General features: G+C 55.7%; 1 protein-coding gene across 4 annotated transcripts in view; it reads left to right on the top strand.

Annotated features, from left to right (window-relative positions):
* Nucleotides 1-26,514, top strand: part of DGKZ (diacylglycerol kinase zeta) — a 66,732-nt gene that overhangs the window by 27,715 nt on the left and 12,503 nt on the right. For 2 of the 4 annotated variants that reach the window (XM_043970860.1, XM_043970862.1), the window contains exons 2-3: nt 25,717-25,825; nt 26,386-26,481. In XM_043970860.1, coding sequence (XP_043826795.1) covers nt 25,717-25,825; nt 26,386-26,481 — 205 coding nt within the window. Of the gene's footprint in view, nt 1-3,504; nt 3,816-24,808; nt 25,557-25,716; nt 25,826-26,385; nt 26,482-26,514 lie in introns of those variants that run through there. The other 2 variants (XM_043970861.1, XM_043970859.1) reach the window with 2 other exon arrangements.

The following is a 26,514-nucleotide window of genomic DNA, read 5'->3' as shown; positions in this document are numbered from 1 at the left end:
TAAGCCCCAGCTTCTTAAACTGTGGGTCGAGACCCCATATGGAAGTCGCATAACTGAATGGGGGGAAGTCGTGAAAAACTTGGCAACAGTAAAAGGTTATGTATCCCTATTTTTTATACCTATATACTCACAGTTGCATAAAAATTTCTCAGGCAAAAAGGGGTTGCGAGTGGGAAAAGTTTAAGAAACTCTGATCTAGGGGGCAGCTAGGTGGCACAGTGGATAAAGCACCGGCCCTGGATTCAGGAGTACCTGAGTTCAAATCCAGCCTCAGACACTTGACACTTACTAGCTGTGTGACCCTGGGCAAGTCACTTAACCCCCATTGCCCGGCCAAAAAAAAAAAAAAGAAACTCTGATCTAAGCTCTAGGTCTTGAAGGACCAGTTTTTATGAATCGTCCATCCAATTGTGTGACTTAGTCTCAACAATAGTCATTCTTCATCCAGGAGGATACCAGTAGTGTGGTAAGAGAAAGGGGGGGATACCTGGTGAGAGTGATACACTACCCCCCTATAATAGCAGCCAACCTAATGTGAGGAAGGCCCTTCCTTGTGTGAAAGAGCTCTGGGGTGGATTCATGGGACAGTTTGGAAGGGAATTGCATGATGATAAAGTGGAGGAAGTTCCCACATTGGTGACATGGTGAATCTACCAGAGTATAAGAGCTCATAGTTATATATAGTGTTTCGCAGATTTTATCTCGTTTAATCCTCACAATGACCTAGAGAGGTAGGTACTACCCTGATCTGCATTTTGCAGGAGGAAACTAAGGTTGAGGATAAGTCATTGTACATGTAGCTTGTCTCTGCTTTCTTTGCATCGCTTCCTGCACATCTTTCCATATTTCTTTGAATTCTTCTTTTGGGGTACGAGCCCTCCTCACAGGCTTCAAGGGCATGAAGCATTTTGTGACTTCTTGCACAATCCCAGAGTGTTTGCCAAAATGGTTGGGGCAAATTCAGCTCTACTATCAGTGAATTACACACAAAAGGATTTCCTCATTGTTTTGTAAAATGATTGAACCAGACCACACTTCCCAGCAGGTCTTTGTGATTCCAGAAGGTAAAAGAGGGTGGGTATGCACATGAGTTTGTTTAAAGGACATAGGTTTATGAGTGTAATGTGTAAAGGGAAAGGAAGGCCCACATTGTGACTGCAGATGGGTGTGTATGCGTAGCCACAGTGTCACCTGGTTGTGTCTCCCCTATGCCCCACTACCTTCCAAACCCCGAGGACTCTGGGCTCACTTGAGCTAGGTCATTAGTGACCTAGATGGGTCACTTTCTCTCACAGCCTCATGGCCCCACCAGAGATACCTAAAATAAAGCTTAGGTATAGCTCATGTCTAGGTTTCCGTAAAAGTAGGTAACTGGTGGGGCAGCTAGGTGGTGCAGTGGATAGAGCACTGGCCCTGGAATCGGGAGGACCTGAGTTCAAATGCAGCCTCAGACACTTGACACTTACTAGGTGTGTGACCCTGGGCAAGTCACTTAACCCCAATTGCCTTACCCCCTCCCCCCAAAAAAGTAGGTAACTGGGTCTCCAATTCCTTCTCAGACACTCAGTGTACAACGTGGGTATCACGTATGGGACAGCTTTTATTTCACCCACCGAAGAAATTGTACATAATTTAGAGGGACTCCCAGGAGCCTGTGAACAAACATGGAAGCATAAGGCTCTTATATTACCCATTAGATTTCCTTGAGGAAGCAAGTTGGGATTACTTGAACAAATACTTCCCATTTACCTCCAACCTGCACCATCTTTACAACTCAGGGCAATAGCAAGGTGGCAAGGTGGCAATCTTCCCTCCTCTCACCCTCCTCCCCTCAAGCTTTAGGCCTTTAGCGACAGGGCAATCGTCTTCCTTCTTCAAGACGGTGGAACTCAGGAATTCTCGATCTCTTGGGCGCTCTAGAACATTCATGGAAAGATCATTCCCATTCTTATCAATGACATGTGCTCAGAAAAGGGAACAGAGGTAGAAGACTGTCAGGAACTGGAGAGATCCGTCAATTCCCATTAAGCTTGATGCACCAACTCCATGTGATAAGTGCCAGGGATACAAAGGCAAAAGCAGGGTTCCTGCCCTCATAGAACTTATAATCTAATGGGGGAGACAAGGTAGATACAGAGGAGAATGAAGGTGATCTCTGAGGGAAGGCCCTGGAGTGGACATTAGGAAAGACCTCCCAAAGAAGGTGGGCCAAGTGGTAAAGTAAGCTCCAGGCTGGAGACGAAGAGGAGAGCACCCCAGACAGATGAGGAATAGAGAGAAGGCCATTAGAGTTTGATAATAGAGTGCTTAGAGGGGAGTAAAGTAGGAGAAGATTGGAAGGGTAGGGAAGGGCTTCAAATGCCAACAAGAGGATTTTATATTTGAACCTGGATGACTTATTCACTTTGGCCTGGGTTCTCACATTGGGCTTGGCATATAGTAGGCATTTAAATGCTTGTTGAGGCAGCCAACCAGCAAATTGATCCAGAGCCCAACCCCTTAGATTTGGAAGATCTGGGTTTGAGACCTACACCAGATTCAGGGAAGAGAGTTAACGCCTGTGTGCCTCAGTTTCCTCATCTGTAACAAAGGGGGCTGAACTCGATTTCTTTTTCTTTTCTTTTCTTTCTTTTTTTTGGTAAGGCAGTTGGGGTTAAGTGACTTGCCCAAGGTCACACAGCTAGTTAAGTGTCAAGTGTCTGAGGCTGGATTTGAACTCAGGTCCTCCTGAATCCAGGGCCAGCGCTCTATCCACTGCGCCCCCTAGCTGCCCCTGGACTCGATTTCTAAAGCCTCTTCTAGCTCAGAATCAGACTCTATGGGCCGAGCCACTACCACAGGCCTATACTACGTGCATGGGACACAGAGACAAAAACGAGCCGGCCCCTGCCCTGGAGGAGCTCACACTCTGCGGGGTCGGGGTGAAGAGCCACGACTCAGGAGATGTGGACAGTGCCGAATGGAGGTGGTGGTTTGAGGAGGGCGACAGCCAGCCCTCACCGCCAGGGGTCAGCCAAGGCTTCGGGTAGGAGGGGCTCCAGACTCCAGGCTTGAAGGGAGCTAAGGATACTACCTGGCGGAGGTGAGGACAGGGCGCAGACCCGTATTTATTTGTGGGGAGTGCTAAGGGGGGGCTTTGTTGCGATCCTGAGCGGGTCGGTGTATGAAGGGGGAGGAGCAGCCGTGTATTAGTGAATGCATGTAATGGGGGTGGCGCGGGACCATCGCAGCCTCCCCCCGCCCAGGACGCCCCCACGTGGCCTCTCCCAGGTGTCCGGGGGCTGCGGGGCGCCGCAGGGCCGCCAGGGGGCGCCGCAGGCCTGAGCGCCGGGGCGGGGCGGTCGCGCGGGGGCGGGGCTCGGGGCGGGGCTCGGGGCGGGGCTCGGGGCGGGGCGCTGGGCGCAGGCGGCGGCGCGGGTAGCTCGGCGGGGGCCTGTGCGCAGCCTCGCTCATTCGCTCCCTCCGCCCCCGGCGGCACTTCCTGGAGTCGTGCGCCTCCGGGCGGGCGGAGGAGCCGCGATGGCCCCGGCGGCCGTCCCGCCGGCGGCGGAGCGCTGACCCGGGCCGACGGACCGGACGCACGGAGCCATGGGCGTCTCCCGTCGGCCCCGCGCGGCCCGGGGCTAGGGCTGCATGGAGCCCCCCGACGGCGGCGGCGGCGGCGGCGGAGCCGAGGCCCGGAGCAGCGGCTCGGACTCGGCCTCGGCCTCGGCCTCGTCCAGCGGCTCGGAGGGGGCCCGCGGCCCCGAGCCCGACAAGGCGCCGCGGCGGCTCAGCAAGAGGCGCTTCCCGGGGCTGCGGCTCTTCGGCCACAGGTGAGCGCGCTCGGACCCTGCCCCTGCCCCTGCCCCGGCCGCCCGCCGTCCCCATGGCAACCCGGGCAGTCTTCTCCCCCGCCCGTCCCCATGGCAACCCCTGGACCGGTCAGCCTCTGCCCGTCGTCGTAGCAACCACAGGCCGAGGTCACCCCCTGCGCCTCCTTTCTGGCCATTGTCCCCTCCTGCCCACCTCCCCAGGCGCCCTCCCGTTCCTGGCATCTCATGTCCCTATCTCCCTGGGATCTTCTGGCCGTGGGCCCATCCCCATGGTACCTTCCGGTCCTGGTTCCCCTGGCATCTTCCGGTCACTGCCACCACTCTCCCTCACCCTCATGCACCCCCTGACGCCATCCCTGCTGGCCCCCATCCTGTGGCGCTCCGGACCGTCCGCCTTCTCTTTCCTCTCCTTGCCACCCCGTCTGTCCATTCCGGAGCACCCTCTGGGCACCGTGCCCCCAGACCTCCAGCTGCCCAGCTCTTGGCACTCCCTCACTCGTGCCTGCGGAGCTCGCTCCGTATGAGACCTTCACATTTCTTTCTCCCAGAATCATCGCTGCTTATGACGGGGTTTGGTTTGGTTTTTTGGAGGGGCTGGGGGGGAGGATGTCATCCCCACTGGCCTTTTTCCCGTCCGGGAATGAGGCCCCTTTGCCGCCCAACCTGGGGCTTCCTGTTTTCCCCTCACCCAGCCCTGTTGGAAGACGTCCCCTTGCCTCGGCTCTCTTCCCATCGTCCAGTTGGTTCTGTCTCAGAACCACACGTGCTGTTTGCTCCATTTTGCTTCCTGCACCTTGGTTTCACACCTGTGACAGGGCCTTGGGTGCGAGGGTCAGGGCAGGCCGGGCAGTCGGAGGGACTCAGTAAGTGACAAGGGTCAGTGCCTCGGATGGGCGCTTTATTCTAGGTTGGAGCTGCTGCCAAGCAGCCCTGCTTTCAGGGATACCTGGGCATAGCTGATTGCCTTATGGTGGGAGAAGGGGGCATTCCCCACCTCTCTGGCCTCTGCCCAGGCATTGATTGGCCAAAGCCCTGCGTCAGCTCTAAGGCTTCCTTGTACTCCGCTTTGGCTCTTACTCGGACAGACTTTACCCCCAGTAATCTCCTGCTGTGTGTTCAGAAAAGGCACCTCACATCTGGGATTGGCTGAGCAGGTCTAACTGGGACTGCCCACCAACCCGCCCTAGCACACCCAGAAGCTGGAACTACCCCCTTGGTAGGTCTCGGGGGCTCAGTGGAGACAGGCGATGTGTCATTGTTAACCTGAGTGTGCTGGACTGCTGTGCTGGGCACACGTTTCAGTGGTGTGGCAGTTTCTAGCGAAAGGGAGGAGGAAGGGCTAGGAGCCCCGTGCCGCCATCCCCTGACCTCCAGGACGCCCCAGCCCCTGGGAGAGGGGCCACGTACCTTCTGGAGATCCCTCCTGCTTGCTCTCCCGTGTGCCAGAGGGGTCCCTGCACCAGGCTGGCAGGAGGCTCTCCTTTGTAAAGAGCTGCAGGTGAAGTGGGGAAGGGCAGACGCCAGGAATGGAGGATGTCGGGAGCCCTTTGGGGCAAGGATGAGCCAGGGGAGGGTGAAATGCACCATGGGAAAGGCCATGGCAGAGAACACTGTCATTCTGGGACAGCCTGGCCAGTCATCCTCCCTCTTCCCTCACCATCACTTTAGCTTCCTGGCATATTCTCTTGCTGATTCCATTTGGGGAATAGCCAGTCAGGTCAGTGTCACGGAAACTGGTCTGTGTCAGTCTTAGCAGTCATCCTTACTGTTTCTGGCTTCTTTTTATTCTAGGTGACAGGCACAGGGAAAACAGGCCTTGGCCCCTCAGTGCCCCCAGCTCTTGGACCACCTAGCATCCCCTCAACTCCCTCTGTGGCTGTCTCCCGCCACAGCGACTTGGCTTGAAGGAAGCGGGGTGGGAGTGGGAGTTGACAGAATTGTCCCAGGCCCAGAGCATTTGAGGTGAAATCATACAAACGGCTGACGTGGAGCACCTGCAGGTTTTTAAAGGACTTGCCCTACATTCTCACTTGAGCCTCATGGTGCTGTGAGGTAAGCACCACATTGGTGTTAGCCTTATTTCACAGCCGAAGAAACCCGAAGTCACGTCGCCGTTGGTTGTCAGGGAGTGTCAGAGACAGCTTTGGACCCCCGGTCTCTCCCCATTCCGAGTTCAGCCCTCTTTGCACTGAAGCCAGACTTCTTCACACTGTGACTGGCACGGTCAAAGTCCTCTAGTCCAACCGGATGCAAAGCAGGGGCTTGCCCAAGGTCACAGACACAGGTCCTCTGACTCCAGATCCAGTGCTGTTGTCTTGATGCCTTCTGGGCGTCAGCCACACTCGTGAGGGTCTTGTGTTGTTGTGACCCCTTCCCCCTCTCAGCCTGCCTCCATGCCCAGCCTGGCAGGACAGAGGGGGACGGGCCTGCAATCTCTGCCCCATGCCCCACTGGCCCCTGGTAACTAATTACTTAGTTGGGGAGGTGCTTGGGTCGCTGGCTTCATCCCACTAGAGGCGGCTTCTCCGGGCCTGACCTCATTGCCCCCAGTGTTTACTGAAGCAGAGACGTTCCGGACCCTTCCTCTGCCTGCCGGTGGCCTCAGCCTATGCACCCAGCAGAAGAGATGGTTCTCTCATCCTCTGCCTGTGGATTAGCTGGTTTTGTGCCCCAGGGGCACCACCAATTGCCAACACCTTCCACAAAGCCCTGGGTCCTCCAGACACAGGAGATGCTCATTGATGCCCTGGGAGCCCAGCCAGCTGTGGTCCCCTCTCTGGCCCTGGGCGACGTCTCCAAATCTGAGGCTCTCGGGCCTCTTCTTGAATGCTGTTCTCAGCTATTTAGGGCTGAGGACAGCTGGCCAGGAGAGTGGATCATGGAAGTAGGGACTGGGTCCACTACACGGACTGGCTGGACTTGGTGGCTCAAGACCCGGCTGAGAGTTCTGGTTCTCTCCTTTCTAGCCGTGTGACTTTGGGTAGGTCACTTCATCTCCTTGGCCTATGGGACTTCCCTGCTTTGTACCCAGTGGATCCCAGGTCTCTTGGAATGCCAACACTGTGTGAGCTCAAGTGGGGCTTCTTCCCAGCAGCTAGAGGCAGTTTTGCTAGTGGGTGGCAGTGAGGGAGGGGCCTGTAGTCCAGCCCGCTGAGTAACCTGCTCTCAGCAAAGGTAGTTTCAGAAGCTGCAGGAGAGAAACCTTTTATTTATTATTATTTCAAGTGAGATAATGTTTGTGGAACAGTTGGCACACTTCCTGGCATATCATAGGTGCTATGTATAAAGGCTTGTTCCCTTTGCCTCTTCCTTGCCTTTTTTATTGGGCACCCCAGGGTGCCTGGCAGTGAGGCTGCAGAGGTGGAAGAGTCCAGAATCAGGAGTCAGAGCCCCTGGGCTTCAGGCTTGGCTCCCTCCTTACCAGCTTTGTGAAATTGGGCAGGCTATTTCCCTCTCTGGGCCACACTTCCCTGGGGAGAGTTGGACCAGATGAACTGTAATATCCTTTCCACCTCGAGAGCCTATGACCCTGTAGATAGGCACCTGGATTCTCATCAGGACGAGAGATGAGGCGTCTGGCCAGGCTGCTCCCAGGTGCCGGGTGGGCGGCCTGTGGTCCTAGAGCTATGCAGGGAGAGGAGGGATGCGGAGCTACCGCCTGAGCTGAGAGCCCAGCCCTGGAGGCCAGGAAGATGTCCAGCCTAGTGAGGAAACAACCCTGAGTTAGAAGGGTCACACAGCAGATGAGCAGCAGCACCAGAACCAGAACCCGGGCCTCTTGGGCTGGAGTTGAACCCTGTGGCCCTTGGCAAGTGTCTTCACTTCTGACCCATCATTTGTTTATGATCAGATGCTCACAAGGCTAAGGGGAGAGCACCTTTGTCAGCCTTAAAGCACCCCACAAATGTGGTGCTGGTTGTCATCATCACTGAACCACGATGGTGCTCATTTACAGTGTCTCCCTGAAGTGAAGGGGGCAGGGGGATTAACGTGGCACGTTGACTCTGCATGGCAGGCTCTGGGAGCTGAGATGGAGGGCAGGAAAGAGCTTCATCCACCTTAGAGGCCTGGCTCCTACTCTTGGTCTTAGGAAGGCCTAGTGCCAGCCTTAGGGGAAGACTCCCTGGACCTGAGGGTCCTGAGTTAGTAGCAGTGTGATGGGGCAGGGGGAGCTGGTGAACACCCCCGTAGGGATGTAGGCAGATTCTTCCAGACTCTGCAAGAGACATCTGAAGTCTGGGGCAGCTAGGTGGTGCAGTGGATAGAGCACCAGCCCTGGGGTCAGGAGGACCTGAGTTCAAATCTGGCCTCAGACACTTGACACTTACTAGCTGTGTGACCTTGGGCAAGTCACTTAATCCTCATTGACCCACCAAAAGAAAAAGAGAGAGACAGAGACAGAGACATCTGAGGTCAAGCCAGATGGGCGGTCTCCAAGAATCTCCATGGGACAGGCAGGTCCCTCCCTTCGTGCACCATTCTGGGGATTCTGAAGTCACTTTCCCATTGGTCAGGAGACTCCTGATAAAAACAGATGTTGCACAGACAGCCCCCTCTCCTGAGGCTCCCCAAGGCCCTGAGGAAGGATAGAGAGGAAGTGTTTGAAGGATAGCAACAATAGCTAAGTGCTTTACAACTATTATTGTGGATCCCCAGTGTACAGATGAGGGAACTGAGGCACAGAGATTAGGTGACTCGCTCAGGGTCACACAGCTAGTAAGTGTCTGCATTTAAGTTTAGGTCTCCCTGACTGCGGGCCCAGCTACACTTTGGGGACTTCTTGACTTGGTGCTTGGCAAAGCTGATTTTCTCTTAAACCTGCAACTCTCTCTGGGAGGTGCAGATGTAGATGGGTGATTGTGCCAGGGTTGGGGCCCACTGACTGCCTCTTTAGCTCATCACCAGGGAAATCATGGCCCCGGGGCAGGGTGGGGAGTGAAGAGAGTCCCCCCCAGCCTCGAGACCAGCAATCACTCCAGTGCAGAGAGGGGCAGGCTAATGCCTCCATGGGCTGCCTGGCTCAGGTTGGACTGGTGAGGGCCACCTCCTCACCTGCCTTAATCCCTGAGCGGGGAGGATTCATAGACAGCAACCATGGCTGAGCTCTGGGCACCGACACCTGCCCTGCTCGATGCCAGCAAGGCACAAGGGGGCGACATTGGCCCCCTTAAGATGCAGAGACTCACCACCAGTGCCGCTGCTGCTGCTGCTGTCCCCCCATGTCCTCTTCCTCCTCCTTCTCTTCCTCATCCCCCCCCCCAGCTGTTTCTGGCCCTGCAGAGTTCAGGAAATGGTCAGTAGCATTTATCTGAACACAGAGAGCTGTGGGTCAGGCCAGCTCACCAAGACTCTGCCTCTGCTTCTGCCTCTGCCTCCCTTTTCTGAGCCCAAGCCCCTCAGGACCCTCATGCAGGAGCCAGCCAGATCCCACCTGTGACGTAGAATTAGAGGATGTCCTCAAACCCAGAGTATCCGAACATTGCAGATAGAGGCACAGGGCGTGCCCAGGGCCTGTTCATCCGAATGCTGTGGAGAGATCCCGGCTGAGCCAGAAACAGTGCTCTGGTGTGTTGGTGGGATGTTGATTAAATGGAGGATAAAAAGGGGAGGGGGGAAAGCCTGTCATCTGTCAGCAGGCATTTAGTAAGCACCTGCTGTATGCCAGGCACTCTGCTAGGCACCCCTGTCCTCAGGGAGCTTATATTCTACTAGCAGGCCACCACACGTTCCCCAGATGTATAAAATCAATGCCCAGTGATGGGCAGAAGGGAGCTATGGGAGAGTATCCTAGGATGTTGGAACCGGAAAGGACCAGCAGTGCTGAATGGCTGCACAGAGCCGGAGCAGGCCTTAGGAACTTGTCCAAGGTCATACAAGAAATAGCCAAGCCAGGACTCGAACTCACATTTCCTGGTTTCCTCGGGCCTGTTTCTGTTACACTAGGCTGCCTTTCTTTTTCCCACCAAGCTTCCCAAAGAATACCAGCCTAGTCTGACACCTTTAACCTCTCCCCCTCTCCCCTCCCACCCCCTTGCCCTCTCCCTCTCTTCTCTCTCTCCCACTCTTCTCTCCCCCTCTTTCTCTCTCCTCTCTCTTCCCCCACACTTCCTTTCTTATGCCATCATATCTCTCGCTTAGATCTGTGGGAGTCTGGCAGAACCCAGAGGGTGCAGGGGAAGGGGGTGGGCACAGGAGGAAGCATGCCCCGTGTTCCAAGCTTTTACATAAAGGTAAGTGAGTGGGGGGATGAAAATGGGGATTGGCTGTGAATACGTCATTCTCGTCTGTCTGTGTGCCGACTTCAATTCACAAAGGTTACATCATGGCTTCGTGTGCCAGGGAGTATAAGTATTCTAGGATCTGCTCTCTGAATTTTTCCTCTCTTCCTTCTCCCAGCTTAACTCAGCAGACTAATTGTCACCCAGGTGAAAGGTGGCTTTGAAAGAGACGTCAGGAGGTTAATTTCTGTGGTGCTCAATGTTCCTAGATTTTCCCCAGAACAGCCCCCCTTGGGGTTCAGAATCCTGTTGGAAATACGGAACCTTTTCTCCCTCGTCTCATTGGTGCTATGGTCATAGATGGGAGATATCATCTCGAGTCCCTGGCATCCCCTTCCCTCCCCCTGCACTTCCCAGCCACCTGAGCTGCCTTTGGGGACCACTGGAGGGCAAAATAGAGTGCAGGGGGTGAGCAGATTAGGCAAAGAAGCACGAGAGCATACCTCATTGCCCCATTTGGTGGAGAAGCTTCTGTGGTTTAGGTAAAGTTCAAAGAATGGGGCCGGGGAGAAGTGTTTGGTGAGTCACGTGAACATCTGGGTAAATGTCTCTGGCTGGAGTAGGAAAGGACTTCATTCCCTCTGCCCCCCAAAACCCTAAACCCTCACATACACCAGTTCCTCTGGGTGATACTTGCTTGTTGTATTGCTTCCAAGGGAAAAGGGTGTTAGACTCATTGAATTAGAAGTCGTAGGTAGAAATTGCAAAGAGGCAAATTGAGGCTTGAGGTCAGAAAAAGATCATAAGAGTGAGGGCTCCCCATAACTGGAGGGGCCTGCCTTGGAAGGCTCACTGGCCAGCAGTCTAGTGTGTTCTGTCTAATGGAGCCTCTTCCCAATTCACGTTGGACTGGATGGCTCCAGAGTTGGAAATCCAGAGGGGCCGTGAGTCTTTTGTGCCTCTTCTCACGTGGCATCATCTCATCTGTGACATTTAAGGAGGGGCTGGCAGTCACTCCCCCTCTCTGGGCCCTGGTTTCTTCCTTTGTAAAACAAGTCAGCCAGATAATTGATCCCTTCCGTTCCTAACATTCTGTGCATCTGGAAGCTACTCCAAAGACCTTAAGTACAAGAGGGGATCCCACTCTCATTATTCTCAGGGTGAGAAGTGGCACGAATGCTTCCCTGTTACTCCAGGACATTTCATCTCCCATCTCCACACCTTTGCACACACTGCCCCCCATTCCCTCCTGCCCCCTGCCTCTTAGGGTCCCCAAGTCAAGCGCCCCCTCTTTCAGTAGCTCATTCTTAACCCTCCCAATTAGGAGTGCCTTTCCCTCCCCCAAAATGGCTTTCTATTTACTTCATACTATTTTCCTTGTGTCCATGTTGTTTCCTCCAGTATAATGTCCCTGGAAGGCAGGGTTTGTTCATCTTGTTTCTGTATCTCTGGGGCCTAGCTCAGTACTCTGGCTCACCAAGGCACTTGAGAAAATGCTGATGGAGAGATGGCTGGGGGTGGGTCCAAAGCGGGCTGTCTCCAAGCTGGCGCAGGAGGGGTGCTGGAGGACCGGTCGTTCCCCCTTTCATGGTGGTCCCAGAGCAAAGGGCTGAGGCGTGCTGTTCATCGGGGCCCCTGGCCTTCAGGACGGAGACCTCCCCAGCGTGGCCACCTTTGGCTTGAGGAGTAGCTATCGTTAACTATGGGACTGAGCCTCAGAAGCCCTTGGCACTCCCCTAACCTCTTTAAAGTGAAGGAGATGCGCCAGCTGGCCTCTCTGGGCCCTTCTCACTCTGACATTTTCTGAATCCATGGAAGGAGGGCAGCCAGGCCCACGCATGGGCCTCTGTCTTCGGCCAGGTAGTGCTCCAGGTCAGGTCCTCTCCCTCTGGGGAACCTCTCCCAACACAGATGCCTTATCACAGCAGGGTTAAAAATAGCCTGCTCAGAGCCTTGGGCTTCTGCCACCCAGACGCCAATGCCTCCCGATCTCCCCCACACACACACACACCCTGGGCTTCACTCGCTGACATTTAGATGAGGGGGTGGTTGTGAAAGGGGCCCAGCTGCTTTCGGCTCCTGGGGCCCAGCCAGGTGCCTCCCTGCTGCTGCTGCTGCCTCTTCCCCTCCCCAAGGGGCAAAGCTCTTTTTCCCCCTGAGGGTTTTTGGGTAGTAGAGCAGCTTCAAGGCCATCCCTGTGGGGGTAGCACTGTCCTCTCTCTGGAGTTCTCACTGCCCCCCCCCTTGGAGCTGCTCTGGGGAGCTGGGAGGAGGTGTTGGTGAATGAGGCAGTAAGTGCCAACATTGGAGCCAGAGGCCCGGGTTTGAGCCCAGGCACCCTGACACTTGGGGGCTGCAGCCCCAGGGGAGCTTTTCCATCTGTAAATGGGGGGTGACACTTCCACAGCCGACCCCGATAATGAGCAAAGCACTTTATCAACAAAGGCCTGTGGAGGTGGGGGGGATGGGGAGGAGTTGGTCCCCCTCAATTTAATCTGCCAGGATTGGAATAAGCGACCACCTTGCCCACGGCACAGGCTCTGTGCCCGCAGCACTCTGGGGGCCAAGCTGTGTAAAAGCATGAGGAAGAGAGGGACCGTGTGCCCTCGAACAATTTAAGGCGAGTTGAAGGGACAAGACTTGAATCGTGACTAACAGTGGGAGCAGCCTGAACCGTCTGTGTGCTCTAAACCCTAGCAGCATTCAGAGGTTGGGGGCAGCAGTGTGAGCTGCTGGGGTTGAGGGAGGGTCTTCGTGGAGGAAGTGAAAGGAGAAGGGCACCGCTCTGGGGAGCCAAGGGGGACTGGACCTAGAAGCACTTGGCTTAGAGTTGGGAGGATCTCCGATAGGGAAAGTGACTTGCCCAAGGTCACTGAGGAAGCAGGTAGCACAGCTGGGATCAGCCCAAGTCCTTTGCTTTCACTGCTCTTTCTCTTAAGGATTATTACCCCCATTTCATGGATAAGGAAACTGAGACCCAGTGCAGTGACTTTGCCTACAGTCCCCCAGAGCCTGGATTCAGACCCATATGTACTGACCATGTTCAGCAGCCTTTCCACTACATGAGCAAAGGTGCAAAAAGGGAGGAGGTGAATTCTGAATGAGGGATTGGAGGGAGCGAGGTGGCTTCTGGCAGATGGGGAATGGGAGGCTACTCCAGACACCAGAGAAGTGGGGGTGGGGGGGACACCAGACTGTTTGTAGTAAAGGGAATAAGCAGGGAGAAGATGAAGGAGATATAGATATTGTTGTCCTTCATTAATTAGTAACTCTCGGCCAGTGTGGCTGAAACAGGCTTCTCCATAGGAGGTGGACCCAAAAAGGAATGGAATGAACTCATCGCTGCACAGCCTGTGGTGTGTCCAAGGCTGGCACACCGCCCGGGGCGGGGGGCTGGGGGGGGGAGGCTTATTACCTCCTGGTGGCCCAGAAGGCTCCAGAGCAGCCCTGCACCCTTCCCAGGGAGAGTGGGGGCTGGCTTTGCACCTCTGCCTGGAGACTTGGGGCTAAGAGACCAGGAACTAACGAGGCAGAGGCTTTGGCAGGATGGGGTACAAAAAGAATGTCTCGTGGGATACTTGCAGAGCTTTTGGCCTAAAAAAGGAGGTCAGTCATTTAGCAAGCATTTGTTAGGCTTAATAAGCTCTATGCACCAGGCGTTGTGCTAAGTCTGGGGCTAGTCAGTCAGTAAGCTTTTTTTCTTTTTTTTTTGGGTGAGGCAGTTGGGGTTAAGTGATTTGCCCAAGGTCACACAGCTAGTAAATGTCAAGTGTCTGAGGACAGATTTGAACTCAGGTCCTCCTGAATCCAGGGCTGGTGCTTTATCCACTGCACCACCTAGCTGCCCAGTCAGTAAACTTTTACTAAGCACCTGCTGTGTACTGGGTACTTGTCTAAGTCTGGGGCTAGTCAGTCAGTGAACATTAAGTGCCTAATATATGTCAGGTACCATGTTGTGTTCTGGGGATACAGAGAAAGGTCCCTGTCTCCGAGGAACTCACAATCTGTGGAGGAAACAACCTGTGTACAAACAAGCAGTAATCTGTAGAGGGAAGGCACTAGAATTCAGAGGAATTGGAAAGGCTTCTTGTAGAAAGAGAGATTTTAGCTGGGAGGTGAGGAAAGGCAGGGGGTGTCAGGCCGAGGGGAGAGCCATGAAAATGCCTGGAGCCAGAGAGCTGACCAGCAGGGAGGCCGGTCACTGGGCATGAGGAGAGGGTAGAAGGTGAGGTAGAAGGGGCTGGGTTAGGAAGGACTCTCAATGCCAAACAGAGGAGTTTATCCATTGCACCTGCAGACGATTGGGAGCCCCTGGAGTTTATTGAGTAGAAGGGGCGACGTGGGTGAACCTTTACTTTGGGGAGAAGATGGACTGGACAAGGGAGAGACTTAGGGCAGGCAGATCAACCAGCAGGCTGTTGGAAGAGCTTGGGCCTGAAGGGTCACTAAGGCAACATTGATAGAGCTTGGCAACAGATTGGAGCTGGGGGGTGAGGAGTCAGGGATGACCCCTTGTCTGGAAGACTAGGGAGGATGGTTAGTACCCCTGACAGTGACAGGGACGTCTGCAAGGGGCAAGGCTTTGGCAGAGGCCAGGAGAAGTGGATTTGAGAACCATCAGCTTAGAGATGGTCACTGACTCCATGGGAACTGATGAGATCACCCAGTGAAACAGTATGGAGGGAGGAGAGAAGAGGACCCAGAGTAAAGCCCTTTGGGACACCCAGCCAGGACCTACCTGGATGAAGAACCTGCAAAGACTGGGAAGGGACAGGCAGGCGGAAGACCAAGAGACAGTGGGCTCACCAATAGAAACCTAGGAAGAAGAGAGTGTTAAGGAGAGGATGGTAATCAGCACTGTCAAAGACTGTCGAGAGGCCAAGGAAAGGCCGCGTGATCTGGCAATAAAGACATCATTGGTCACTTTGGAGAGAGAGCAGTTTGGGTGGAATGAGGTCACCACCCAGACAGATTCAGGAAGGCAAGAGTTCTCGGGCTTAAACATTCCCCCCACCCCAGCAGCAAGTGAATCAACAGACCGTTTGAAGTGGTGCCTGGAATAAGCCTTAAAGGGGGTCTATTTACTCACAAACACATACATATGAAGGCCCTCAGAGGCTAGCAGGACAGCATGTCTGACAGTGGCAGAGGGTACCCTGTGAGTGGGGACGGAAGGGGCCCGGGAATGGTGGGAACTTGACAAAAAAGGCCATCTCCACCCTGATGTTGAGGACCAGACATTTTCCTCTCTGAAAGTGAAGCCACATTATGGAAGAAGATAGTCCTCCCGACCTCAGAATAACTCACATGTCTGTAGGCCAGAGTGTTATCTTCACAACAACCCTGGAAGGTGGCTGGGATCCCTTTGTATAAGTGGGGAAACTGGACTCATGAGGGCAAATGCTCTCCAAATCCAGAAAATAAGATGCAGATTGAACCATGTTATTTCTATTTTTTTGGTTTGTTTTTCTTTTTTGAGGTTTTTCCTTTTTGCTCTGATTCTTCTTTCACGGCATGACTAATGCAAAAATATGTTCAATGTGATTGTACATATGTAACCTATATCAGATGGCTTGCTGTCTTGGGGAGGGAGGGAGAAAAATTTGAAACTAGAAATCTTATAAAAACAAATATTGAAATCTATCTCTACATGTAACTGGAAAATAATAAAATACTTTTATGGGAAAAAAATAAGTGGGGAAACTGAGCCTCAAAGGTGAAGTGACTTGTCCCAGGTCATCCAGCTGGCTGGATCTTGTGACCCTTGACCAGTGTTCTTTGCACTTTGTGGTTGCTGCACAACATCTCCCAGCTTGTTTTGGGGAGGCGGGGTAGAGTGAGATGGGAAAGACACGACTCTGTCTCCTCACTCAACCTGCAGGCTTGGGGGAGACGTTACGTTTGCAGCCCTTCAGCTCCCACTGGCTTGCCCGCCAGACCATTGGCACACCCTGGGGTGGTGCTGTACCCACCCCTTTCTGTAAACTCTGGGAAGGAAAGAATATTTCTTCCCTCGACTTTGTATCTCCTTCCCTTCCCTACCCCGTCATCCCCTGGCCTAGGACAGAGTGCAACCCACAGTACAACTTAATAAGTATCTGTTTGCTTCCATGCTTCCCGTCCTGTGTTTTTCGACGATAATCTGGGCAGATCTTCAGAAAAGCCAGCCCTATGCCAAGGTCTGTGGGATTATGTGATAAATACAATAGCAGTGTTTGCCATTTACCTGGGCATTACACACACTACCTCATTTGCTCATTTGATCTCACCACAACCCTGTGAGGTGAGTTGTTCCTCTAAGTGGGATAATTTGCTCTCTCTGGTTGGTTTGTTTGTTTTTTATAAAGAGATAAGGAAAGTAAGGCTCTGAGGTTTGATGACTTGCCCAAGGTCACAGAGTTAATAAGTGTTAGAGACTGGATTTCAGTGGTCTTTTTAATATGCCACACAGCCTTTGCTAAGACACTGCCCCACACAAGTTTGCCATCTCATTGGGAGGAACCAGGAGAGAAAATACCTAAAATGTGTCATGCTAATGGCACAGACACGTCTGAGATTTAGAAGAGGAACAGATCTCATGGACTGAGCAAGGTAAGACAGAAGAAAAGGTTAGACTTGAGCTAGGTCTGAAAGGATTGAAAAGTGTGGCTAGGCCTTCTAGGCCTACAGAATGGCCTGAGCAGAGCCATGGAGGTGAGAAAGGAGGGGAGTGAGTTCACCTCTTTCTGGGAGAAAGTAGAGGTTGTGGTAGATCACAGTGAACCTTGAGTGCCATCCTAAACAATTAGCCCCCATAGTCTTAGAGCACATGAGAGCCCAGGTAGTGATAAATGAACTAAACTAGGTTCCTGATCAGCTTGGATGGGTTCAGTTGCATATCCAGGCCTAAAATCTCTCCTGAGCTTCAGGCCTGCCTTCCCATAGGCATCTCAAACTCATCACGTTCAAAATAGAAATCATTTCTCTGGCCGCACCCCCACCCAAAATCCTCCCCTCTTCCCGGCTTTCCTGTTGTGGAGCAAACCAGGTTAAAAGCTTTGGTGTCATTACTGACCCCGCCCTCATACTCCCTCTTCATGTCTGATCCACTTTTACAGCATCTCTCACATATATTACCTACAACCACCTCTTCCTAATGGATAATAGCTAGCATTGATGTGGCACTTTAAAGTCCATAATGTGTGTTGTAGATACCTCATTTTATCCCCACAACAACCCTAGGAGGTAGGTGCTATTATTTTTCCAGTTGGGAATAATGAGGAAGGGAATGGTTAAGGGTCACACAGCTAGGAAGTGTATGAGGCCAGATTTGAACTCAAGGCTTCTGACTCCTGGTGCAGAGCTTTCGGCTTATTCTCTCAGTCACCAGAATGATTTTCCTAAAGTTCTCATCTGACCTGTCAGCCCCTCCCCCCTTACTCAGTAGACTCCACTGGCCCCCTGAGTCCTCCTGGACCACACATAAAAGCCCTTCACAATCGGAGATCTTCCTCCCTCTCTATGAACTCTGGTTCAGCTCTGCCGGCCTCCTGGCTGTTCATTTTCCCACCCACTGGCCTTCCCCCATGGCTGGCCCCCACGCCTGGAATGCTTTGCTGCCTCATCCCTAGCTCCTGACTTGAAGACTTGGCTCCAATCCCACTGTGCAAAGGAGGCCTTTCCCAGACCCCTCAGCTGCTGGTGCCTCCCCCCATTAAAATGTGACACACAGGAAACACTTGTTGACTGACTGCTGCGGCCCAGCCCTGTTCCAGCTCAGCCAGAGCCTCCCAGTAGCAGCCTCATGCTGGTGTGTCTGCCTTTATGGCAGAAGCAGCCGGCTTTACCGTGTACTTACCGTGGGACCTTCCACAAACCATCTGGCTTCTTTGCCAGTTCCAAGCCCAGTGCTCTATCTAGTGCACCACCTCGCTGCCCATGTCTGTCCCCTGACCTCTGAGGCAGCGGGGTTGCTCATCAGAGAGGCCTAGAGTCAGGAAGACCTGAGCTCAAAGCCGGCCCCAGACACCCACTAGCCGTGTAGTCCTGGGCAAGTCACTTCACCCCGTTTGCCTCAGGTTCCTCATCTATAAAATGGAGAAGGAAACGGCAAACCCCTCCAGGACGTCGGCTAGTATGGTCCACGGGGCGACAGAGTCAGACCGACTAAGCAAACCACCGTCCCTGATCTGTGAAATGGGTGCAATAGTAACTCGCACTCCTTATCTCAAGCAGCTGCCGTGGTGCAGAAAGCCCTTTATAAACTGAAGTGGCAGAAATAGAAACTGCTGGCCTCACTTGGGGGAAGCGATGGCAGACGCAGGGCAGGGGCCCCAGAGAGCGTTCATTGAGAAGGCAGCCTCTGAGAAAGGCTGACATCCAGAGGGGCAGACAGACAGACAGAAGGTTAGACACACACACACACACACACACACACACACACACACACACACACCCTCCAGGCTGTGTGGGAGGCTGGCTTACAGAGAAGGTGCCCCTCTGCCTTCACCACCAGTGCCCTCAGTGGATGCAGTCACAGGTCTTGGCAAAAATGAACACCCCCTCCCCAGTCTTCCTTTGAGTAGGAAGTCTCTGGAGCCAAAGGCTTGCTTTTAGGTGGGTCTTGAGATGGATGTGGACAGCGGCCCCACGTTAAGGGGCCCTTTGCCACTTACGGAGAATGCTTCCTTGTCTTCTTGGCAGGCAGGGAGAGACCCCTCTGTTAATGTGGTGGGGAGCGGGGCAAGAGCAGGGAGATGTTCTTACTCCCCAGACCGCCTGTGACTCTGGGCCTGGGCCTCCCCCAAACTCCTTACTCTCCACTCCTGATGGGAGCGTTTTGGGGGTGAACCTTGGGGACTAGTGGCAATACTGGATAGGGGGCCAGGGGTCAGGGCCGTGGAGGGGGAGGGTCCCTTTCCTGAGAACACGAGGAACCCAAGTGCGCTTTTCTTTGGAGCAGTTGGATGAGTGAGCGGGGAAGGGAAGCTGGTGTGTGTCTGTCTGTCTCCCCAGCTGTCTGTCTGCCCATTTGTCTGCCTGCCCCTCTGGGTGAGTGAACAGGGAGGGGAAGTTGTGTGTGTGTGTGTGTGTGTGTGTGTGTGTGTGTGTGTCTAACCCTCCGTCTGTCTGTCTGCCCCTCTGGGTGAGCAAGGGAGCAGGGAGGGGAGGCTGCTGCGCGCGGGGGCTGGGAGCCACCCCATCAGGAGGAAGTGCAGTTGGTTACCAATGGGGTTATTTTCATAACGGCTGCAGGGAGAGGGGGAAGGGGAGGGGGAAGGGGTGACGAGGGGGCGGAGAGTAGGGCCGCTGTCTCCAAACTAGGACTTGCCGCGAGGCGGCCGCTGCCAGGAGCCCCAGGCTGGCCTACAGGAGCCGGAGCCCCCGCTTACTGCTCGCCCTGCCTCTTACTGCTCGCCCTGCCTCCGGATCAGGTCAAAAGGGGACCCGGTCCCTTCCCTCCCCCCGCCCTGTGCCGTCTGTGTGGGACCTCCTGGTCCGGGTTTGGGGGTGGGCTGCACCAGGGAGGGTCTGGGGGACTCCCAGCCAGGTGCACCGTGTCCCCCTGATTGGGGCAGGGAGCCCCGGCCGAGGTAAATATTAACCCAGCCAGACAACTCCCTTCCCCTCTGCCCGTAGCCTTGCCACCCATCCGGTGGCTCTGCCAGCTCCCCAGTGCCCGCTGCTTTGCTCCCTGGCAAGAGCTTTCCTCGGGAGAGCCCTCTGGCTCTCCCTCCCACCCCACGGCCACACCGACTCTGTGGGCCGTGCCCTGGCCTCCTTCCTGCTGTGCCCCAGTAGATGAACCCCTCCCTCTTGGCAATGCCCTGCCCTCCTCCTCTCCCCAGTCAGGGACTTGGTAACCCACACCCCATTGGCATCATAAAAAAATGAGCAGGTTTGGAATCAGAGGACCCCAGCCCAACCTCAGCTCTCCAGGGTCCTTAGTCCTCCAACCTTAGACAAACCCCTCCCTTTGGGGGCCTCAGTTTTCTCATGTGTCGAAGAGGTTGTTAGCTCAGATGGTCCCCAAGGCCCCGTAGGTCTATGTCCTATCATGTCTTTGCTCTTCCCTGTCTTGGATTTCCTAGCCTTCCCCCAGAGGCTTGTGGGAGCCAAACAGCTGGACACTGGCGCAGAGCCGGCATCCCTTGGGGGAGCCCGTCTGCGGAGGCTCAGGCCCTCCATCCTGAAGAGATTCACCTGGGCGTGGGCGGGCCTCATCTCAAGCAGCAGCTGCTGCTGTGCAGGGAGGCCCTGCCTCTGATGAGAGGGTGGACTAGGGAATGCAAAGTCCCCTCCTTTGGCCTCTGTTAATTGGTGGGCAGCCCTGCCCAGAGTTCATGAGGGTGCTGGGGAGCACAGTAGTCGGGACTAGGGGGATCCTGGGATGCTTCCCAGGGAATCAGCCAGGGGCTGCAGAGACGGCACTTTGTGGCATGGGCAAACACCCAGGTGGTCCAGGCTGCCGGCCTTCTTCCTCATGTAGTGGGTTGTGGCTCCCCTTCACATTCATACTTCCCTTTCCCTCTTCCCTGCACCCCCTCTCCTGTAGAAAGGTCTCCTGAATGAGACCTTGGGGCCTCTGCCCAGCCCGGGATCCTAACTGAGAGGCCCATTCAGCATGGGCCAAGGACTAAGATGTAAGTTATACATTTCTGCAGTGAGAGACCGTGAGGAGGTTTTTCTAGCCTCCCAATTGATGTGTATCCAGCGAGCTGATCAGAAAGAGGACCCAGGGGCCCCGCTCCCCAGCCCCTTCCTCCCTGGCTGGGATCTCTGGCCAGCTCTGCCTTCCTCCTTCCAGGTCCTGGGGGGTTGGGGTGGAGAGGCTGACCACACCTTCCCTTGCTGTTCGACTGGGAGTCTGTCCCTAGCTGGGCTCCCATCTCCCACCTTGCTCGGTCTCTGCACTGTCCCAGGTTCAGCCCTCTTAGGTCCTCAGAGAGTCAGTGCAGCCTAGAGGCCTCTGAGGCTTCCTCCCCGGGCTGTGTGGGGCCCACAGTCTGGCTTACCACAGCCTTAGAGCCCAGTGACCTTTATACATGCAGCGCAGTGGCTGTAAGATAGAAAGGTGAGAGGGCCTGAGGCATGACGGGAGCTCTGCCCAGCATCCCAGTGGCAGGCCAGGGCTTGGCAGGGGCTGTGAGGCCCCTGGAGGGCAGCTTGGGGAGAAGGCCAGAGAGGAAGCTGATTCTAGAATGGCTGAGCAAGGACCAAGGGTGTCTCTGGTGACCCAAGGGAAGCCCAAGGTCCCTGAGCCTATGATGGCTGCTCGCTTGGCCCCCCCTCTGGAAAGGCTCTGTTAGTGCCTTACTGCCCTTACAGTGGGGTGAGGAGTGCTCAGTAGCTGCTAGCTACCCTGAGAGGTTGAGGGCCAGTGCATCCGCAGGACGGCTGACACCAGAGGCATCGGTGTAGGAGCTGCTGCCAGCACAGCGCAGGGTGCAGAAGAAGGGTAGGCATCTGCAGCCAGGCCCTCCCTGCAGTGTGCCAATGAGCATCAATGAAGGGCCTGCTAGGCATCGGGGCTGGAAACAGATCAAGGCCAAAGATGGTTGTGGCTCCGGGGAAGCCGACAATCTAATCTGGGATCATCTTTGTGACCTCGTGTTTAGAAACCCTGTGTTGTTGTCCTTGTGTCCGTCCCGTCCCGTCCCCCGCCCCCACCCCCCTCCCCCACATGGACTGTGGCCTTTGTTTTCTGGTGACGCTAGCATCAGGCGGTCTGTCAGGGTGACTAATCTCCAGTCTAGGCAGCTGTCACAGGACAGGAGAAAGCTGACACCCCTTGGGAGAGCCTGGGGATAGTAGCGTGGGGCTGCCTCCTGACAGGTGGCAAAGAGGAGGGTGCCTGGGGAGGAACTGTGTTTGGCAAGGGCCTCAGCACCCCTGCAGGCCTCTGGCCTTCTCCACCAGAAGGAAGGACACCACCACCACCCCACCCACCCCCCCCCACCCCCCCACCCCCCCCCCCCCCCCCCGCCCAGGTAGTTACTAAGTGGTGCCACGGGCTGGGCCTGGCCTTAGAAACCTGCCTCGGTCCTTGCCTCAGAGCCACAAGGTCCCATGTGAGAGGGACAAAGGGAAGGTCCGGGTGAAATGCTGCTTCAGATGCCTGCTCGCTGTGGGACCCGGGGCCAGTCGGTTCACCTCCATCTGCCTCAGTTTTCTCATCTACAAAATGGAGTGAATTATAGCACTTCACAGCCCTCCAAGCAGTCCAGTCTAATAGAGCTGCTTCTCAGCACATCCTAAGAGGGGGAGGCAGAGGAGGGAGGAGGCAGCACCCGAGTCCAACCTAGAAGAGGAGGGTGGAAGAAGGGGTGAACTGCCCAGGTACACGGGTCAGTCATCAGGCATTTCCCAGGGCTGTGCAGTGAGCCCCAGACTGATGGGAGAAACGTGTACGTAAATTGTGTCTCACGCCCCTCAGAGGGGATGCCTCTAAAACACCTGCATCTGGAGGACCTGAGAAGGGTTTCCTGCAGGCAGACAGTGGTGTCTGAGCCCAGGGCTGGGCTGGGCTGGGGGGCTGCCACCGGTGCAGATGCCCGGACACAGGAGATGGAGTGTGGAAGTGAAGGACAGCTACTGGGCCCCTGTGCCTTGTACGGAAGAGAGACCACAAGTGGAAAGGCATAGCCAGCGTGCCAGAGGAAGCCCCTTGGAGTCTGAGTATTGGGGTGACCCGGCCAGACCGTGCTTTAGGAATAGCCCTTGGGCTGCTGAGTGTAAGTTAGTCCTGAACAAGAGTGGCAGCTCAGGGAGAAGGAACGTGGATGGGATGGGATGAGATTGGCAGCTGACCTGCTGTGTGGGGTGAGGGAGAAAGAGGAGTTACTTCCTGGAGGGTGGTGACACCCTCAGGAGCAGTTGGGAAGAAGAGCTAGTTGGGAGGGAAAGGGTCATGATCTTGCTTTGGGTCCGAGTCTAAGGGAGACACGGGCTCTGAGATGTCCAAATGACGGCTGGTGGTGCAGCTGGTCTAGGGACGGCGTTAGAAGCCTGGGAATGCCCTTCCTAGAGAATGTCATTGAGCCATGGGAGCTGATCAAAGGAGAGAAGGGAGAAAAAAAATGCTATAAAGTGTCAGGCCCCTGGGGCTGGACTGGGGAGAGCAAGCAGGAAGACAAGGCCAGGGGAGCCACCTTGAGGACGCCCTTAAATTCTAGGCTCAGAAATGTCTTGTAGACCAGAGGGAGCCTTAGGGCAGGAGCCCCAGAATCATCCCAGGGTCATTTGTGTGCAGAGCACTACTGGGGTGGGGGTGGGGGAACAAGCCTAGGGCCTGGGTGAGGGAGTGAGGCAATGCCTCACGCCCCTGGGTGGGCCTGTGCGCAGGAGGGGGCAGCTTCTGCAGAAGGGACTTTTCATCACCCCTTATGTGGGGAAGTTGTCCCAGTTGGGCCGATTCCCAGAGAGCTCCTTTATTTCCCCTGTGGAAGCTGGGAGGCATTGTTAATAAAGAATGGCCGCATTAATAACCAGAGCTGATGTGCCCCAAGCTCCTTTATTCCTGGGAGCTCAGCACCTCATAAATAGTCTCATTCACACAAACTACTTACCTCAGTTTATTCCCAAGAATTGACCTTAAGCAGGGGCAGGTGGGGCTTTAGTTCTCTCCCCTCCAAAACCTAATGTACCTGGCCAGACAGCTTTGATTGCCAGCAATCTCCCTCCCCCCTAACCCCGCCCCAGTGCCAGTGAGAAGTGAGAGCTGCTTTAGTGTGAGAGGCCCGAGGCTGGTGTGCCCACCGCCACCCTGGAGACCACAGAGACTGAGGACCCAGGCCTTTAGGGAGTGGGTGGGGAATCTAAGGTCCACAGCGTCATCTGCTGACCCCCTTCCTCCCGGTGCCAGATCATTGTGCACCCGTACCAGCTTCTCCCTGCCCCCCCCAAATAGCTTTGCCCTAATGCCCTGTATCCTTGCCCTGGTGCCACTTTTCCCTGGTACCTGTGGCCCAGCCCTGGGGTCATCTGGGCTCATTCTCCACCTTCATCCATGCCCGTGGTGCCTGAATGAAGCATCTACCAACCCCATTTCCCTGTGAGGGGTAGGTGCCCCGGTGACATCCGTGTGTGTGTGTATGTGTGCGCGCGCGCGCGCGTGCGTGCGTGTGCGTGCATGGCCCCCCAGGGCTGGGCCACCTGAAGCTGCTGCTTTAGAGAGCTGAAGGAGAAGTTGGCACGTGCAGGGCCTGAGGCCTGCCTAACCTTTCTGCTATGCGGCGGTGTTATAATCACTAGAGATCATTGGGTTTAAAACAGTTTTCAAAGAATGGCTCCTCCACCTCCCTCATTTTACAGAAAAGGAAGCTGAACCCTAGGTCCAGTGATGGGCCCAAGGCCCCACAGCTAAGAACCAAGAGTGGGGAAGGGAAGGGAGGGAAGAAGCACTTAGGACTCACTCTGCGCCAGGCACTGTACCCAGCACCACGTTCCCTGCTCCGCCTCCTGCGCCCTTCTTCTCTTTTCGTGTAGCCCACGGCCGACGGGCCACTGCTCTCACATCCCTAGTCCTTGGTGGCACGTGGCTCCCAGGCTTAGAGGACATTGGCTGGAGGTCCACAGGCCTCTTCCCTTCCGTGCCCTCCTTAGTTGGGGGGCTCCCCTGGCCTCACTGGGAATGCCCAGTGGCCCTGGGAGGGGCCAAAGGGGCTCCCTTGTTAGCTCCTCGGCCGGCAGTTGGTTGTGGTTAGAAAGGGCCTCTTGCGCTTGCCTCTGCTTAGTCTCCAGTGCTGGGCCCCACGGCTAGGAGGGCCCCTGACAGCTGGTTTCTGTGCCCAACAGCTGCCACTCTCACCATGGAGGCCTTCTTTAGGAGACACTTCAGGAGGAAGGGGCCGGGGGCAGGCCTCAGTGGGCAGCGGCGGGGGAGCAGGGTGGCCCTCCCTACAGGCAAGGTGCGACGCCGATCCCCAGCCGGCCAGCCTTCCTCCTCGCTGGTCCAGCAGCGCCGCTCCAGCTCACACCTGCAGGGCTGCCTCCTTAGCTGCGGGGTGGGGGCTTCCCGCCGCCGCTCCAGCACCGTGCCTCCCGGCCACAGCCCCCATTCGATTGTGGAGCAAGTGCCACCCCGGAGGTTGGCACAGTCTGTCATTGAAACACATCTCCTGGGCACCCCCGTGCTCCTCACTGGTCTCCCGGGAAAGAATGAAGAAGAGGAGGAAGAGGCCGGGGTCCTGGTGCTGGGGACCCATCAGGCAGGTGGCCAGGAGCTGACCGGCCCCAGGGCCCAGCACCCGGGCACGCGGCCTTGGCTCCACGTGCCCCGGTGTCTGCGGCGACGCCGAAGATCTTCCCACCTGCTCCCCACTGAGGTGATGTACGATCGGACCATCTGGGGCCTGCAGGGTTACTACCGACGGCTCAGCCAGTACCGGCCCCCAGGGCAGCACCTTATCCCTGGTCCCCGAAGAGCCTCCGGCGCCTCTGCCAGCCCCCTCCTGCTGGGCCACCTGCGCCCCCTGTCCCGAAGGCGGCAAGTGGCTTTGAAACGCAAGTCAGCTGGACCAGAGGCCTGGAGTTCTCTGCTCTCGTAGGTATAGCGGTGGTCAGGACAGGCGGAGCAGCCTGCTTCTTGCTGACCCCGGGGCCGGCCCTGTCTCTGCTCCTCCTCCCAGACTCAGGGCAGGGGCTGAGGGAAGAAAAGGAGACCTTCTCTTTCCTTGAGTTCTGAGTGATTCCCTTCTTTGCAGGAAAGCCATTGCCAAGTCAGGTCTCCAACATCTGGCACCTCCCAACCCGAGCCCTGGCGCCCCCTGCGGCGAGCCTGAGAGGCAGATTCGAAGCACCGTGGACTGGAGCGTGAGTAATGGGGGGTGGGAGGATGGGGACTCGAGAGGCACAGCCAGCTCTGCAGGTCAGCGAGGGCGAGGGCCGCAGCCACCAGAGAATCCCTGCTTCTCAAGGACACGAGCTTCGGTCTCCAGTCCCTGCCTCCCTCACGGGCCCTGGCACAGGACGCAGAGGCCGTGTCCCCATGCTCTCCTGTCCCCACCACCCCCAACCCCTGGGCCCATAGCTCCGTGTGGTTCCCCCAGCTCCGGAGAAGAGCCGTGCAGCCCAGCATTTATTGAGCGCCCACTGTATGTGAGGAGAAAGATAGCCAGCCTCGGAAGCGAGGTGGGGCAGCTCACTGTTTTCTCTGTGGGGCTTTTGTCATCTAGAAAATGAGGGTATCGAAGCTGATTGTTTTCAGGGCTCTTGTCTGTAGAGGCTGAGGAGGTCAGGAGGGGCCTGGGTCTGGGCCTCAGTTTGATGGATTGGTAGTTGCTGCAGGCCGGGCTCTGAGAGCACAGGCCACAGGATCCTGGGAGGGAGGGCACTCAAGGTCTGGCTGCTCACAGGCCTGCCCCATCCCCCAGGAGACAGCCGCCTACGGGGAGCACCTCTGGTTCGAGACCAATGTATCTGGGGACTTCTGCTACGTCGGGGAGCAGTACTGTGTCGCCAAGATGCTGGTGAGTGCAGAGCTGTGAGGCCGCCTGCCTGCC

This window comes from Dromiciops gliroides, chromosome 6 (genome assembly GCF_019393635.1).
Source record: "Dromiciops gliroides isolate mDroGli1 chromosome 6, mDroGli1.pri, whole genome shotgun sequence".
NCBI lineage: Eukaryota > Metazoa > Chordata > Mammalia > Microbiotheria > Microbiotheriidae > Dromiciops > Dromiciops gliroides.
This window is presented reverse-complemented; position numbering and strand designations above follow the sequence as displayed.